This window comes from Halichoeres trimaculatus, unplaced genomic scaffold, assembly GCF_033239565.1.
Source record: "Halichoeres trimaculatus isolate MK-OKI-2021-1 unplaced genomic scaffold, fHalTri1.1 fHalTri1_scaffold_8, whole genome shotgun sequence".
In the NCBI taxonomy this organism is placed as follows: Eukaryota; Metazoa; Chordata; class Actinopteri; order Labriformes; family Labridae; genus Halichoeres; species Halichoeres trimaculatus.
This window is the reverse complement of record NW_027437186.1, coordinates 16656947-16673347: the sequence shown is the minus strand read 5'-3', so window position 1 is coordinate 16673347 and position 16401 is coordinate 16656947. Positions and strand designations below refer to the sequence as shown.

At 40.1% G+C, this 16401-nt stretch overlaps 1 protein-coding gene across 4 annotated transcripts in view; it reads left to right on the top strand.

Moving 5' to 3' along the window:
• The window catches only part of nckap1 (NCK-associated protein 1), a 34243-nt gene that overhangs the window by 15230 nt on the left and 2612 nt on the right, over positions 1-16401 (top strand). For 2 of the 4 annotated variants that reach the window (XM_074676242.1, XM_074676240.1), the window contains 29 exons: positions 308-418; positions 2493-2579; positions 2660-2716; positions 2837-2979; positions 3432-3522; positions 4012-4149; positions 4283-4331; positions 4812-4968; positions 5084-5140; positions 5580-5676; positions 6322-6428; positions 6516-6648; positions 6874-6955; positions 7107-7165; positions 7293-7438; positions 7555-7687; positions 7824-7943; positions 8802-8941; positions 9298-9429; positions 9843-10061; positions 10191-10321; positions 10429-10526; positions 10822-10915; positions 11148-11230; positions 11678-11758; positions 11843-11936; positions 14303-14419; positions 15276-15385; positions 15720-15809. In XM_074676242.1, the coding sequence (XP_074532343.1) occupies positions 308-418; positions 2493-2579; positions 2660-2716; positions 2837-2979; positions 3432-3522; positions 4012-4149; positions 4283-4331; positions 4812-4968; positions 5084-5140; positions 5580-5676; positions 6322-6428; positions 6516-6648; positions 6874-6955; positions 7107-7165; positions 7293-7438; positions 7555-7687; positions 7824-7943; positions 8802-8941; positions 9298-9429; positions 9843-10061; positions 10191-10321; positions 10429-10526; positions 10822-10915; positions 11148-11230; positions 11678-11758; positions 11843-11936; positions 14303-14419; positions 15276-15385; positions 15720-15809 (3156 nt within the window). Of the gene's footprint in view, positions 1-307; positions 419-2486; positions 2580-2659; positions 2717-2836; positions 2980-3431; positions 3523-4011; positions 4150-4282; positions 4332-4811; positions 4969-5083; positions 5141-5579; positions 5677-6321; positions 6429-6515; positions 6649-6873; positions 6956-7106; positions 7166-7292; positions 7439-7554; positions 7688-7823; positions 7944-8801; positions 8942-9297; positions 9430-9842; positions 10062-10190; positions 10322-10428; positions 10527-10821; positions 10916-11147; positions 11231-11677; positions 11759-11842; positions 11937-14302; positions 14420-15275; positions 15386-15719; positions 15810-16401 lie in introns of all 4 variants that reach the window. The other 2 variants (XM_074676241.1, XM_074676239.1) reach the window with 1 other exon arrangement.

Below are 16401 nucleotides of genomic sequence, written 5' to 3'. Positions count from 1 at the left end.
ATTAAGTTTGTTTCTGTTTGTTTTCATGTCTTCAACGGGCCTCTGGTCTTCAGTAAGTGTCACTGGTTCCAGTATTTCATTCACATGAAACCCCTTCTCATACCCCAGGCTGGGATAAACCAGTTTTCACTGTAAGCACAAACTGTTCACTGGTGACAACCAAACATCTAACATGGCGAACCATGATAATGGAAAGTGTCAGAATTAGTCGAGTGCAGTCAGTCAGGAATGTCGAAGTAGTTTTAAAAAGCAGCAGTGTACTTATGCTTTGTTTTTCCTCACCGTTTCTTCTCCTCTCCTATTTTAGGCATGTGGGGATCCCAAGGCTAAGCCCTCCTATCTCGTTGATAAGAACTTGGAGTCGGCAGTTAAATTTATTGTCAGAAAGTTTCCTGCAGTGGAGACGCGGAATAATAACGTAAGTACATCTGCATGCATCTGTGTGCTGCTCAAGAAAACAAGCTTTTGTTTGTCGTGTGATCGATAATGATTCATTTGTGTAAACTTAACATCCTTCAGGTACCTGAGTAGATCTAGGTGATGTTCAGAAAAGGACTGAGAGATTGACTTGAGGTTGACTAGTTTCCATTTCCATGGATTCAAGACATTTTCTGAGACTAGGACATTACAATGAGTCAACCCAACACGTACATGATACCATTTCAAGAAAATGGTTATGAAGTTCCTTTTTGCTTCATGTCACATGTGAGGCAATTGTTGCAGGTCTAAAGTATATCACATTGTAAACTATTTAGAATAAATCGATCTTTAAAAATTAAGTTATATTGGGCTGATATGAGTACCATCCAATCAAATCGGCTTTAAAATATCAAGTGACGAAATAAGAGGTATTCTTTTTTGACTTCTGAGAACTAATGCGCTGAGACTGTTGGGAGCATAGTAGCTTACATTGCAGGTGGATTTATTTAGGACTTATTTATTTGTTGTGTGTGTGTGTGTATGTGTGTGAGAGAGATAGAGTGTGTGTATGCAGCGAGTGAACTAACTCATTTTGAGTCTTTGTTCATCAAATGTGTCTCCCAGCTTTACATGTTAGCTTAGCTCGTAGCTTCTGGCCTCTGTGTTTATGTGAACTGTCATTAAGCAGATGTGTGTGAAAGTGTGTGAGTGTTTGTGTGTCGAGCTAACTGCTTTATTCAGTATATCTGTGCAGAAATTGTCTCTTACGTTGTTTTCTGCTTTGTTTCTGTGTTTGTTTGTGTTCTGCATGCTAAACTTGGCTTATTCCGGACTTGTGCTTTTTGGTAAGTTTTTGTATCTAAGTTTTTGTATTTTGGTTTTGTAATAACGTCATTTTGCTTTACCTGTTTTTAAAGCTGTTTTGGAGTGTGTGTTGCTTTGCTGCGCTTTTCTCTTCTCTGCTGCCAGCTTTATTTTGACTTAATAACCTCCATCCACTGAATGACTGTGTGACTGCTTGTTTACTTCCTGGTTTATCAACTGGCTGCTTGCAAGTTGGTTAAATGGCCCGATGAGCGAGCAGCTGGCTGGCTGCACTAAGGAGTGGACATGCTAACAATAAGTCACTGTCAGCTTACTGTGTTCTGCAGTTGTAAGGGAAGCTAAAACGGACCACTGTCTGAACATGAGGTCTCAAGGTCTGCCGCTGTCAGTCAGCAGTGACAGAATCAGCCATGTAGATGAGATAGTCTGTCAAAATGAAGGTAGCACAACCCTCTAAATGCTTATTAGAATCTGTAAAGAATTACCCATAAACCTCTCTAAATTCTGTTCGGCTGACTTTGTATTGAGTGACTCCTTGGTGCAGCAGAATCACACTCCTTGAACTTGTCTTTTCTCAAACCTTTCCCTCTTATCCTAAACATCTTAAGTGGTTCCAGTTCTGGACCGCACACAGCTTGGGTGCAGGGTTGAATTTACATACAGTATGCTTCAGTCATTTCTGTACTGTAAATAGAAGCTGCTTTCTGCTAGCATTAGATAGAGCTTATTAAAAGATTGAAGTGACAATCTTTTTAAGCTGAGCTTCTTTTCAGTTTGGGTTTTGAAACATTGCATCCACAGTTGATCTTTTCCAGGCATCAGAAGGTACAGAAAAGGTTTTGTCTGTTATTGCTTTTTCTTACATTTTGCTTTCCTTTTTCCTCTATCCTTGGAATTCTTTACATTTCATTCCAGATGCTGTTTTTCTGGGATCAAAACTATTCTTCATCTGATGTAAAATATTTAAATTGAAAAATATGAAAAGCAAGTTTTGGAAACAGCGCGGATTTTCATCTGCTATATCATATATCAGAAAGCTTTAGGGAGTAAAGCTAATATATCTCTCATTTATAGTGTCATTTCTCTACATAGGGTATGTGTAAAGGGCCAAAACAACAGATGTTACCACATAAAACAAAATCTCTGTAATCAAGGTCAAACTTATCAAACTTAATGGGAAGAAATTGTTTTGATTGTTTTGTAACTTTATATTAATGTTGTACATTCTGGGATGTTTACAGCAACAGCTGGCTCAGCTGCAGAAAGAAAAGTCAGAGATTCTGAAGAACCTGGCTCTTTATTACTTCACCTTTGTGGATGTCATGGAATTTAAGGTGGGGAAAAACACACTCATACATTAACTTTATGCCAGTGAGTGGTTCTGTTGGAGTTAGATTAACGCTTTTATCCACAGGACCATGTGTGTGAGCTGCTGAATACCATCGACGCTTGCCAGGTCTTCTTTGACATTGTAAGTGCAGTTTTAAAGCTCATTATTCGACCATTGCACGGCTTTTTGTAGATTTTCTTTTGGTAAACAATGTTTAAGCTCCTAGTTAAAAGTGTTATCTGTTTCTTTTTTTCATGTTAGACGGTGAACTTTGATCTGACCAAGAACTACCTGGATCTGGTGGTGACTTACACTACTCTGATGACAATCCTCTCTCGCATTGAGGAGAGGAAGGCCATCATCGGGCTGTACAACTATGCCCATGAGATGACACATGGAGCCAGGTAACTGAATCTGAGACAAATAAAATGCAAGTTTGAATAGAAATTCTGATTAAGTAGTAAAATTCAAAACGATAAGTTGAGATAACATTTGATGGCACATATACATCAGCCATTAGCTAAAGCAGAATAAGAAGGTGCAACAGGACCATTTATTTCAACATTTTCCCATTATTTTGAAGGCAGAAATATTTGATAGAGGTCAAGTGAATACTTGTAGGAATTTTTCATGGCAAGTGACTAACAAAGATGTCCTACGGCAAAGAAAGAAAACCAATTAGTGTCACTTTGAAATAGTTTGGTAGATGTTTGGTTAAAAGTAATCATGACCCCAGGGAAATTGATACATTTTTCAACCATGCAACATACAGTTCAGAGTGGAAATTTTACTACAAAAATGGTTAAGACAAATTTCCCTCAGTGGACATTAACCTGTATGTGTGAATGTGTGGCAGTGACCGGGAATACCCCAGGCTGGGCCAGATGATCGTGGATTATGAGAATCCGATGAAAAAGATGATGGAGGAGTTTGTTCCCCATGGAAAGGTAAAAGAACTGTGGTACACACATTTTCTTCATTTGTATATCCATTTGTCATCATTTTTTGCCCTTGCTTGTTTACATACTGGCTGTGTCATTAGAATGAGCTTTGACGGTTGAGAGTCATATTTTTGATATTTACATAAGATCTGATCTTGCTTTTGCAGAGGCTCTGTTGCCATAGCATCTCCAGTGCCACTTTTAGATCAGTCAGTCAGTCACAGCAGAGCAACATCCCAGTCTTTGACTGGAAGTCGAAACATCAAATAAGAAATATGGAAAATCTTTGATCTTAAACCCAAGTACAGGAGAGCTAACAGATTCTGATCGTTACAATACTGCAGTCTCTACATCATTTTCATATTCTTGTATATGTGGAAAAATGTGGAGTCTAAAAGTCCATTTTCTTTAGTCCTCTCAGCTCATTTCTTTTCACCCACGTGTTTCTCTCCTCACGCTGCCTTTCTTCATTCCTCTCCCCTTTCTGTCCTCCAGTCCCTGTCAGATGCTTTGATCAGTCTTCAGATGGTTTATCCCAGGAGGAATCTGTCCGCTGACCAGTGGAGGAATGCCCAGCTGCTCTCTCTCATCTCTGCTCCCTCCACCATGCTCAATCCTGCACAGTCAGACACTGTTAGTATATGAGGATGAAATGTATACCTAGTGCCAATTTTTGATCATGTTGTGTAATATAATGGGGTTGTTAAGAAAGCTATAATTAACATTTCAGCATGAGGTAACACTTTCTTGTTTCCGTTTCTTTAAGATGCCGTGTGAATACCTTTCACTGGACACAATGGAGAAGTGGATTGTTTGTAAGTTCTGTGAAAAACGTGGATTCAAAGTCTGTGTTTGTTAAGCTTTTGACTGCTGATTAAGGATGGGTACTGAGTCAGGTGCTTTTGTAGGTGCCTACCAAATTCCATCTGTAGTACCGAGTACAGATCCACTTAAAATAGAAAGGTACCATGTTTAGGTACCCAAACACTTCCTTGTTACTGTGAGAGAGCGGAAGAGTAGGTGATTTTCCAAGCTGGACATAAACACAGCATTGCAAGTTTATATGTTGAAGAATAATTATGTTAAATTGTAAAGCTTTAGGATTTTGTTGTAAAATAAAATATATTTATTACCACATAAACACACAGATAAGTAAATTGGTAACGTTGAGTACCATTACTGATTGCCAGGTACCAGGTATCAATGCTGTATCATTTCAAATGTGAAAGGTACCCATCCCTACTGCTGATTGTGGTTGCATGATGTAATGTCGCCCTCTCTTTTCTTCTGTCCAGTTGGTTTCATCCTGTGCCACGCTGTGCTGAACAGCGACGCAGCAGCATTGTCTCTGTGGAAGTTAGCTCTACAGAGCTCCACCTGCCTCTGTCTGTTCAGGGATGAGGTTTTCCACATCCACAAGGCCGCAGAAGATCTCTTTGTGAACATTAGAGGGTAAGAGTGTCATACACACAGTCTTTGGCCTGTTTAGGGAGATAACAAAGCTGTATGTTTAAAAAAAGACTTTTGTAGTTGCTCTTTTAACACAACCTTTTTCTGCATTTTCCAGGTACAACAAACGAATTAATGACATCAGAGAGTGCAAGGAGCAGGCCTTGTCTCATGCGTACGTACATAATCTTGTCATTCTATCCCACACCTCAATCTTCATTCAATTTGTTCCCAACACACAAAGAAATTGGGTTTTTCTGATGTATTTCCCCGTCCTCATTTTTTGTATTATTCATTTATACTCCCGCTCACAGGCTTTGGTCTTCCCCTCAGGGAGTCTCACACAGAATCATCACCTTCTTCTTCCCTTTATCCCCTATTCAGTTTCTCCCCTGTTTTATCCTCCCCCTCTGTCTCATCTCAGCTCTTATCCTCTTACTGATTCTGTCTTCCCCTTTCATCTCCACACTCATTCTTCTACCGTCACTGCCATCTACTTACTTTTGTGCTTCTGGAGGATTGTCCTCAAAGTGTCAAAATACCATTTAACCATGATGCCTGTGTGTGCCGATGCCTTCCTCTGACTTCCTCCGTCTGCCTTCTTCTCTCTGCAGGGGATCCATGCACCGAGAAAGACGCAAGTTTCTCAGATCAGCTCTGAAGGAGTTGGCTACTGTTTTAGCTGACCAGCCTGGACTGTTGGGTCCAAAGGTAACAGAGTGTACCACTTCACACATGAAAACAAAACCTAAAATCACCTGTAATTCACAAAATTAAAAATCAGACATGTTTTGTGTGGTAAAATGATCCAAAAACAGTGCTAAATGTTATTACTCCAGAAGTTATTTCAGCTGAGAAATTTAGGGCATAGGTTGATGTTTTGCTTCTATCATTTTTCAGTACTTGTCAATGTTTTTATATCTCAGAGATTTTACAACCGTGGCATCTGAAAAAATGAAAGAAAAATGTCCTGGCTTTCAAAATTCAAACTTGACTGTTGCTACATGAAGACTAGCTTTTGGTCTCAGGGTGTGTCTTGGACGACACATACAATATTATCTTTGCATTGCCACCTTCAACAATGCCGTAGAAGTCCCTCACCCAAAAACCTAAAAAATTCCTCTGAACTGATGCAGACACCCACTAATGTGCAAATTTGTGTGAACATATTTCCCTAATATTTCCCATCTGACTCTGTGAACACTTGTGGTTAAGAGAATTTATGGTCACCATCAACACCTCTTTGAAATTTGTGTTGGGGTTATTTATCTCTGGGATTTTCTGACATTTGGCATTTTCTGTTTTCAAATCTGTCTCCCTTTCTCGCTCTGTGTCTTCTTCCCTTTGTCCCACCAGGCGTTATTTGTATTCATGGCCTTGTCATTTGCCCGTGATGAGATCATCTGGCTGCTCCGACATGCAGACAACATCCAGAAGAAAAGCACAGATGACTTCATAGACAAGTAGGTGAACATACACAACCAGATGGACAAACAAATAAACAGGTGAATGCTCTGTTATAACCTGATATGTTTGTGTGTATTTTTCAGACACATAGCTGAGTTGATTTTCTACATGGAGGAGCTCAGAGCTCACGTCAGGAAGTACGGCCCTGTGATGCAGCGATACTACGTCCAGTACCTGTCTGGATTTGATGCTGTGGTGCTTAATGAACTGGTGCAGGTATGAACATATGCACAGCTCTAATACTGTCTACTCACAGAAACTGTTTTTTTTTTTGCTTCAAATAAACAGGGACAGCAGGGAACCAATTCTAATGTGTTGATATATGTTCACCAACACTTTGGCCTCCATTCAAAGCAGAACCCAGAACAGCCTTTAAAGGATAAATGTTTCCACCCTGCATTTTTCTGACCAGTTTTCTTTCTTTCTTAAATTATCTACCAGAACCTGTCGGTGTGTCCGGAGGATGAGTCTATTATCATGTCTTCATTTGTCAACACCATGACCTCTCTCAGCGTCAAACAAGGTAAACCAGCACTTGTTTTTTTCTTTACTTTGGGGGAAAAGCGGTAGAAGAGTTGCAGAAGTAATGATTACAAGAAGCTTTTGTGTTCATCTGTGCTCCATCAGGATGTTTCAGTGATAGACTGAATTTTTTGTGTGCTTCTGTGTAACAGTGGAAGATGGAGAGGTGTTCGACTTCAGGGGCATGAGACTGGACTGGTTCAGGCTGCAGGTGTGGTCTCAAATACAGAGCTGAAATTTTCAAAACACAGTGTGTGTTTTCCATTAAAACTGTTGGTTATTACTACTTTGTGAAGTGTAAAAAGAGGGATCTGAATATGCTGTTGTTCCTCCTGTAGGCCTACACCAGCGTGTCTAAAGCCAGTCTTGGTATAGCAGATCACAAGGAGCTCGGTAAAATGATGAACACCATCATCTTTCACACCAAGATGGTGGACTCTCTGGTGGAGATGCTGGTGGAGACGTCAGATCTGTCCATTTTCTGGTGGGACAAACTTACACTAACTCGTGCTTGTAAACACAAACTCAGATGATACTTATATGTATGAAGTGCTTTCTTTATTTTAATTGTTGCTTTTGCATGTGTGTATGTGTGTGTAGCTTTTACAGCCGTGCATTTGAGAAGATGTTCCAGCAGTGTTTGGAGCTTCCCTCTCAGAGTCGACACTCTATCTGCTTCCCCCTGCTCTGCACACACTTTATGTCCTGCACACACGAGCTCTGTCCTGAGGAGGTAAAAACACCTGCATCTCAAAAAAATGTGTCACACCTGAGCTTTAAAACACTTATATTACTGCAGAATATACTATATTGATAACAAAAGCATCAGCTTTATGTGTCTTGATTTGTCTTCCTTTGTATCTGCACAGCGTCACCACATAGGGGACCGGAGCCTGTCGCTGTGTAACATGTTCTTGGATGAGATGGCTAAACAGGCCAGAAATCTGATCACAGACATCTGCACTGAGCAGTGTACACTCAGCGACCAGGTAGGAACACACACACAAACGCACACACACACATACAAAAGCTGTAGACCAGATTGTATTGAGATGTTGTGCAAACAATGAATCACTTCTAGGTGGGAGGACATATGCATAAATACGACTTGAGTTTAAAGATATAAAGTTAATTTGGTGGATTTAAGCTGTCTGACATAACCACTGTGTCTATTTTGTTAACTGTGTTTTGCTAACATCTCATAAAACAAATCTGCCCACATCCTTCCATCACAATCTCCTCGCATTACAAATTAGGAATACAAACTCAATCAACAACATTTCATAACCTGCTAAATATATCAGAACAAAGAAGCTGATAATGACATTTTCTAGTTTATGTACATTCATCAGTGTGATATTAGGACTGGCTTCAGTTAATTTAGCTTGGCACTAAGACAGATAATAAAGAAATTGTGAGTCCACTTGGCACCAAAGAAAACAATAACAAGAAACCTCCAAAATTCACAAATTAACACTTTGATGTGTTTGTTTGGCCTGTATGAAGCTAGAGAAGTGAAAATTTAAACTCTCCTTTAGTTTGCTGATGTAAAATTTGCTCTCATTAATTACTTCTAAGAAGTTTCCAGGCAGCTGGCAAAAACACTGGTAACTGGTCCCAGTAGAGGAAGTCAGGGAGAGTGGTATTTATCAAAAGCAAGTGCGCTATATGCATTTCAAGTCAGCCAGAGGCCATTAAATCTTGCTGCTGGTTTCACATTTACAGTTATCAGACTATCAGCCATGAATGATCAAGTGATTTCTCTGTTTGTTCCTTTCCACCTGCTTCCTTTTGTTCCTTTTCCTTTACTTCTACTTCTACTTCAACTTGTCCTTATTTGTTTGTAGCTGCTCCCAAAGCACTGTGCAAAAACCATCAGCCAGGCTGTGAACAAGAAGAGCAAGAAGGCCACGGGAAAGAAGGGAGAGCCTGAGAGAGAGAAGCCAGGAGTGGAGAGCATGAGGAAGAACAGACTACTGGTCACCAAGTGAGTCTGCAGGAAAACATTAAACTGTTTCCATCCTGTGCCTGTGTTAATAAGTTGTTACTGTTGTTTATTTTAGAAAACTGGATTCCTATTTACATATTTAATTATTTGCCTTACAGGGAACAGTCATTAACACAATTAAATTAAGCTTTTTATCCTCTTACTAACAGGTGACTGTCAGTTTGTGTAACTTTTTACTATTTAAATCACACTGGGTGATGTTAAAATGTAATGATTAGTTTTAACCATCAGTGTTTGGGTTTTTTATGTGATGTGGATGTTTGTTTTGCAAAACTCAGCGTCAAATGATTTATCTTAGGAGTTAATTTATTCTTTTTTTATGTTTCCTTCCCCAGTCTGGATAAACTCCACACAGCATTATCTGAACTCTGCTTCTCCATCAACTATGTTCCCAACCTGGTGGTGTGGGAGCATACATTCACGCCGAGAGAGTACCTCACCTCACACCTCGAGATCCGATTCACCAAGTAAACAAACATCACATAGACTCAACAAAGATTCTTGTGTTCATAGCCCTTTTTGTTCCTTCATGATGGAAGAGTTAGAGATCGTAAATCTTTGTATCATCCTTGATCTATATTAACTTCATTTGTAGCCTTCTACAGACAAAAAAACACTTTGAAATACACTCAGAGACACTTTTTAAATACTACCTCTTAATGCAGATTATTAGACATGTATGGATAAAGGTGGTTAAAAAAAGACATGCATTGAAAAATGATGCACAATCAAGAAAGCGAGAAGAGAAAGAGTTGCATTTTGGTTTAGTCTCTATATTTGAACTAAAAGACCCATTTTAAATGTGATGTTTCTGAATCGACCCACACGCTTGTGGGTTTGTTTTTTAAATCCCTGATGGTCTCTCTGCTTCTGTCTCTAGGTCTATAGTGGGTATGACCATGTATAACCAGGCTACTCAGGAGATAGCCAAGCCCAGTGAGCTGCTGACGAGTGTCAGGGCCTACATGACGGTGCTTCAGTCCATAGAAAACTACGTCACCATTGACATAACCCGCGTCTTCAACAACGTCCTCCTGCAGCAGACACAGCACCTGGACAGCCATGGGGAGCCCACCATCACCAGTCTGTACACAAACTGGTAGGTTTACAATGAGCCCTGACACTTAAAGTGTTCAGAGTCCAAATCAGAAATATATATTCAAGTATTAAAGGTTGTCATTAAATGGTTTTAGATCTTGTCTTACGGAAGTGTTCTGTGTATGTTTAGGTACCTTGAGACGTTGCTCCGCCAGGTGAGCAACGGACACATTGCCTACTTTCCTGCCATGAAGGCCTTTGTCAACCTGCCCACAGAGAATGAGCTGACCTTCAACGCTGAGGAGTACTCTGACATCTCAGGCAAAGAGACACAGACATTCTCATTTTTATGCTGAAAAATGGCAGACTATTGTTGAAGAGTAATTGTATAGATTTTAATGGTTTTCGATGTTTGTGTGTTTTCACAGAGATGCGATCCCTGTCAGAGCTTTTGGGTCCGTATGGCATGAAGTTCCTTAGTGAGAGTCTGATGTGGCACATCTCATCACAGGTTGCTGAATTGAAGGTATGAATGTGCAGAAACAGAAATATATTGTCAAATACAATGTGGACCTGTATCAGAACGACCTTGCTGTAGCTGTGCAGAAAAAGAACTTGGGATTGTACGATTTTTTGTCATTGGTAAGACATGTATTGGTAAAATTTCATGTACTATTACTCTGTACCCCAAAATCACAACTATGTCTTTGGAGCTCTATAAAAAATATTTTTGAAAAGAAGAAACAAAAACACATTTAGTCTGTGGAATCAAGTCACATCCGATTCACTGCTAACTCTGAGTGTGTGTTGTTTCCATATAGAAACTGGTTGTCGAAAACATGGAGGTGTTGACCCAGATGAGGACGAGCTTCGACAAACCAGATCACATGGCTGCCCTCTTCAAGAAACTCACCTGTAATTATCACACACACACACACACACACACACACACACACACACACACACACCAATACACTCACACACCTGCAGCATTCACGCTATCACCAAAACTGACAGAGGATACTTGACTGAAAGAAACTGCTTGATCATTGTAATCCATGCTGTGGTGATGGAGACACATATCTATAACAAGTTTCTTAGATGTGCTGCTGCAGTTTGACTGACTTTTGTTTCCTTGTGTTTGCAGCCGTGGACAGTGTGTTGAAGAGGATGACCATCATTGGAGTCATCCTGTCATTCCGCTCCCTGGCTCAGGAAGCGCTGAGAGACGTAAGATATGCACACACACAAACTTTTTGTCTGTTCAGGAATATCATGGGAAGTTGTATTTTGGCATTCTACTTTAACATTCATCAGACAAACTGAGTAAAGCTGCTAGCTTGAACAGAAAAACTTCAGATTACAGTTCAAACTTCTTATGACTGTCACAATGTAGAATAAACATGCTCAGCTTACACAAACAGTTCACAGAAACGGATCCCACACATTTGTCCAAGTTAATGAATAGACCTGTATTGAATCTGAACTTAATACAGTTTTGCTTGAACCTAAAGCTTCCAGGTTTTAACAGTAAACATCCTAGGGTTTGGTTGAAACTGCACATTAAAACTCCTATTTTTTTCTTTTACATCTCCTTGAATCCTCCCTTTCGAATAATCAACGCTTTATTACTGATTAATTATCCTAACTAGACTCTCCCTGCTTCACCTTCTCCAGGTGTTATCCTGTCACATCCCTTTCCTGGTCAGTTCAGTGGAGGATTTCAAAGACCACATTCCCAGAGAGACAGACATGAAGGTAAAACACAGTCTCAGACGAAGATTAACACCAAATGAGATGTCTGTTGACTTGATTCTTAATGCACGAATCTGAATTTTCCAGGTGGCCATGAATGTCTATGAGCTGTCATCAGCTGCAGGTTTACCCTGTGAGATCGACCCGGCTCTTGTGGTGGCTTTGTCCTCGCAGAAAAGTGGTGAGAGACACACAGTCACAAAACTGAGATTCAGCTCCACAGCATCCTATCTTTTAATAACCCTCAGAAATGCAGCTTAATGAGTCACTTTATACCCACTAAAACTTAAAAGTAGGGTCTGCAGGAATTTTCCTTACTTGTTAGTAAACACAAGTTCGAACTGGGCTCCTCCTCCTTGGCTCAGTGCCAGCAGCAGCACACATCCACTGCCTCCAACCATGACTACGTGAACACACTCAGTAGCCCAGCAACCACCTGTAGCATTGCGTTTCACCACAGGAGAGAGACTCGAGAGCCGTGCACCTGACTTGACATGTCAGCACAAGCTAATCACGGCACATACCTGGTTAGCATAATCCCAACTCCCATCATCCTTCGTCCCGTGCGGCTCTCCAAGTGCCCGAAAGCAAATGAAAGTCTAGCCAAGCTTCACCCTCAATTAGGAAAAAATTTCATCTGTTTGGCGTTTCGTTTCACTTTGGTTGTGTTTTTTCTTTCTCTGTGCTACGTCTACTATCGTAGCTACTCTACATAGCGTCTTCCATCAACACGTTAAGTCACTTGTTCACCAGGCACGCTGTGATTGGCTGAGGTAACCATACTTACTCTCCGCCCAGAAACATCCTGACACAATCAAAACGTCAACATACAGGCTGAGGAAAGGGTTGAGGTAGACAATGACACTGACAGATGGGTATAGAGATCCAAAAGTGACGACTGAGCAAGATGATTATTGTTAAGTCAAAACTATTTTCTACGAAAATCCTGCTGACCCTACCTCTAAGTATTGTTTCCTTGAGAATGGCTCAATTTGAAGCATGCATTTTCTTTTAGTTTCCAAACAAAAACCAGTGTTCATAAGACAACATTTTAAAAACAACTGCCAAACATACAGATTCATTTGGATGGAATAACCAACAAAAACAAAACAAATCAAATCAGCTGAGACACAAGACACACTCTATCACATCTACCTACTAAGTCTAAAAATCCAGAGTAAGGTTAAGTAAGTTAAAAAAAAATAAAAAAAAGCTCCTTGCTGTCACTAAGATGAAAACTTTAGGTTTTGCTCCCTCAGATGGAGTTATCTTTAAGTATCACATTTAAGTGCCTGGCTCGAGACTGCAACCAAAATGGTCACATGTGCGACCATTTTTTCGGCGTGTGCGAGTAAAAATTTCACATGGTCGCGCTCGTGCAACTTCATCTTAATGCTTCCTCTTTCACAGTCACTGTACAAGACATTGTGGTTTAAATTCACCCTCTTTTTCACTGGCTCAGTCAGTCTCCTCCACCTGTACTCTCTTCTTTTCTGAAGACAGAGCGCTGTCGCGTACACACGCAGCGCGTATGCGCACCACACACCGAAGACGGACAGAACTTCACTACGACACAAGTTTTACTATTTCAGAGTCAGCCTTCTTCTTAAAGTGATAAGATTCACACTGCTCTGAACTTTCTTTATTGAAGAGGATGCTACGTTAGAGCGTGTTGAAGCTTATGTTAGATAGATAAGGGCAACCACAGGATGAATCAACTTTTTAACCAGTAGCCTACAAGAGTGACTCGTGACATGTTGTACCAACATGAAAAAAAAAAAAGGAAAAAAAAACGCAAAAAAGAAAAAAGCTGAGGCTCTGATAGACTCTTTCTTAACAAGTGCTGCACAGTTACCTGTCTCTGTCTCTGTCATGGATGGTTTTTGAGTTTCCATATAATGCCCAAGTACAGGACTTGCTCTGACTTAGAAAAATATTAGCAATCACAGGAGCAAACTTAAAGTTGGGGTATAATCAAGAGAAGTCACAAGCCAGGAGAACAGCGGGGGAAAGAGTTAAAAAAAATTGGAGACTCCCTCCATATTCAGGAGTGTTGGCAGCCTGCCAGCACTCCCGATTGGTAAAAGTGAGTTCATGTATGACAAAGATTGACAAAGACAAAAACTAAAGACATTTTATCCATCATTTTAGGTTATTTTAGTAAATTCACTGAAGAATTTTAGTTATTGTTTTATGAAAAGCCTCGTTTTTATTTTTCATTTCAACAAAAAATGTTTTGTTAACCAATATAACCCTGCATGTTTTATTGTCTTCCTTTAGAGATACATGAAGCAAATAACCTGTTTTGTCAACTAGTGCTTGTTGCAAACTTCATAAATCAACTTCAATAAAATATTTAGCAAAATCATTGCTAGAGTTACTCCCCCCCGTAAATGGTGCAACCAAATCATGTGCTGGTGTGACCAACTGAGAAAGTTGGTCGCACCAGTGCTACTAGTGAAAAAGTTAGTGTAGAGCCCTGTGAGATTAAAATAAAATAAAAATCAGTGTCATATTCCTAACAAGGCCTTGTGTGTGTGTGTGCAGAGAACATCAGTCCAGAGGAGGAGTACAAGATCGCCTGTCTGTTGATGGTGTTTGTGGCCGTGTCCTTGCCCACACTAGCAAGCAACGTGATGTCACAGTACAGCCCTGCCATAGAAGGTAAGACAGCATATGTTTTGAGCAATGAGTGACCTGGTGAACGTTATATTTAACTGTTTACTAGTACTCTCAAACAAAAAGTTTGATAGTGTTTCTAATAAAGATTATCCAATGCATGTATAAAAAGCTGTTTTGGCTTAGAAGCGTGCGAGTAGTGCAGAGAATGTACTTCACATTAAACATCATGAGTCACTGCATCAGTGGCACGAAGAGGCTCTGCATGCAAATGAGACAAACCTTGTGCCCTCTGATCCATTCATTTGTATGGACATGAGCCACATCATCAGTTTCATTATAGATATCACAGAATATCAAAAGTTTGACACCTCTTTGAACACTGTTTGTCGTCTTAAAGATCCGTTAAGCAAAACACAGCTAACATTAAGCACGTGAGAGACGTCATTCCGGTTTGGATTGGCTTTTTTATAAGATATCAAAGGTGTTTGTCACTCAGAGATGAATTACTAAGACTTTGCCTTCTAACAACCTTGAAATGAAAGGCGCCATTGTTAATAAGGGACATTTGAAAAGGATAATGAGTTGTAATGGGCTCTACCATTGTTAGTATGCAGACTGCATAATGGTGAGCAATTGGTTTTCCGACAGCACATTTTAATGCACGGTGCCAGTGCATGCACACCACTCACCATTTTGTGAATTCCAATTATGCAAACACTTTATAGCTCCATACTTTTTATGCATCTCACATTTACACATAATAGCAGCACAAAATACCAAGAAATGTAATCCATAAAAATAGCCACAGTTGTCAGAAATTAGACCAGAGTCGCATGCTATTCAAGTACAGATGATGTCTTCATGCTCTTTTTAACTGTGCATTTGCTGCCCCCCACAGGCCACTGCAACAACATCCACTGCCTGGCCAAAGCCATCAACCAGATAGCTGCTGCTCTCTTCACCATCCATAAGGGGAGCATAGAGGACCGTCTCAAAGAATTCCTGGCTGTAAGAAAATTTCTGTTTTTAATGTATTGATATCAACTTTTTCTCTTAAATCTCTGCAGCAAAGCTCTGCTACTTTACCTTCTAATCCTGTAAAAATTATTCAGACTGGCTGAGATGGATCATGACTGCGTCCTCATGTAACCTCAGGTTTACAACACATAGTCTTAGATATCAGAGCTACATAAATGTAGTTATCACCTCACATCACCATCATCAGTACATTATTGTTAAAGCAGTAGACCCTGGTTACCTTTTTGGTTGCTAACATATTCAGAAATTAAATAGTGCTTGTATAGAAAAAAATAATTTTCTCTTTCTGTGCCTGTTTGTGTAGCTCGCCTCTTCCAGCCTGCTGAAGATCGGTCAGGAGACGGACAAGATGACGACACGCAACAGGGAATCTGTTTACCTTCTGCTGGACATGGTGAGAGAGAAATGCTTTCAAACCAGTGATTCAGATCATCAAACCAGATTCAGGGATTATAGAACCCTAGAGGAACAAAATAAATTAAATTAAATAATGCATCTTATTATGTTGAAACAGCAGCATAATGCTCCTCTGATGTGTGATTGTGCTCAGCACATCTTTCTCCAGGAGCCTAACAAGCGCCTTAAAGCAAATAGTGTGTACACAATGTGACTGCCAGACAGATCTGTTCTTTAAACATTCCAATTTTTTTGTTGACCTTTCTTTTTTGCTTTTAAAACCTAAAAAATTAAAGAGAGAAAACTCTCATCAGTGTCAGTAAAGGGCTATTTTGCAAAAACTTTTAAGAGCTGTTGACATGAGAACACAGCTGAGTAATTTCAGAAAACTCTCCTCCAGTTCTCAGACTTTGGATTGCAGCTTGCATCTGAAACATTTTCACAGTTAGCAGCTGGGAGCAAATATTTTGGAGTAACCCTGAATTCACACATAAAGCGGTATTTGGGCGTGCGCCAGTTCACATTGGATGCATCTCTGCAGCACCCATAGCAGCTGGATACCCAAGATCGCAAAACAGCAGCGCATAGCC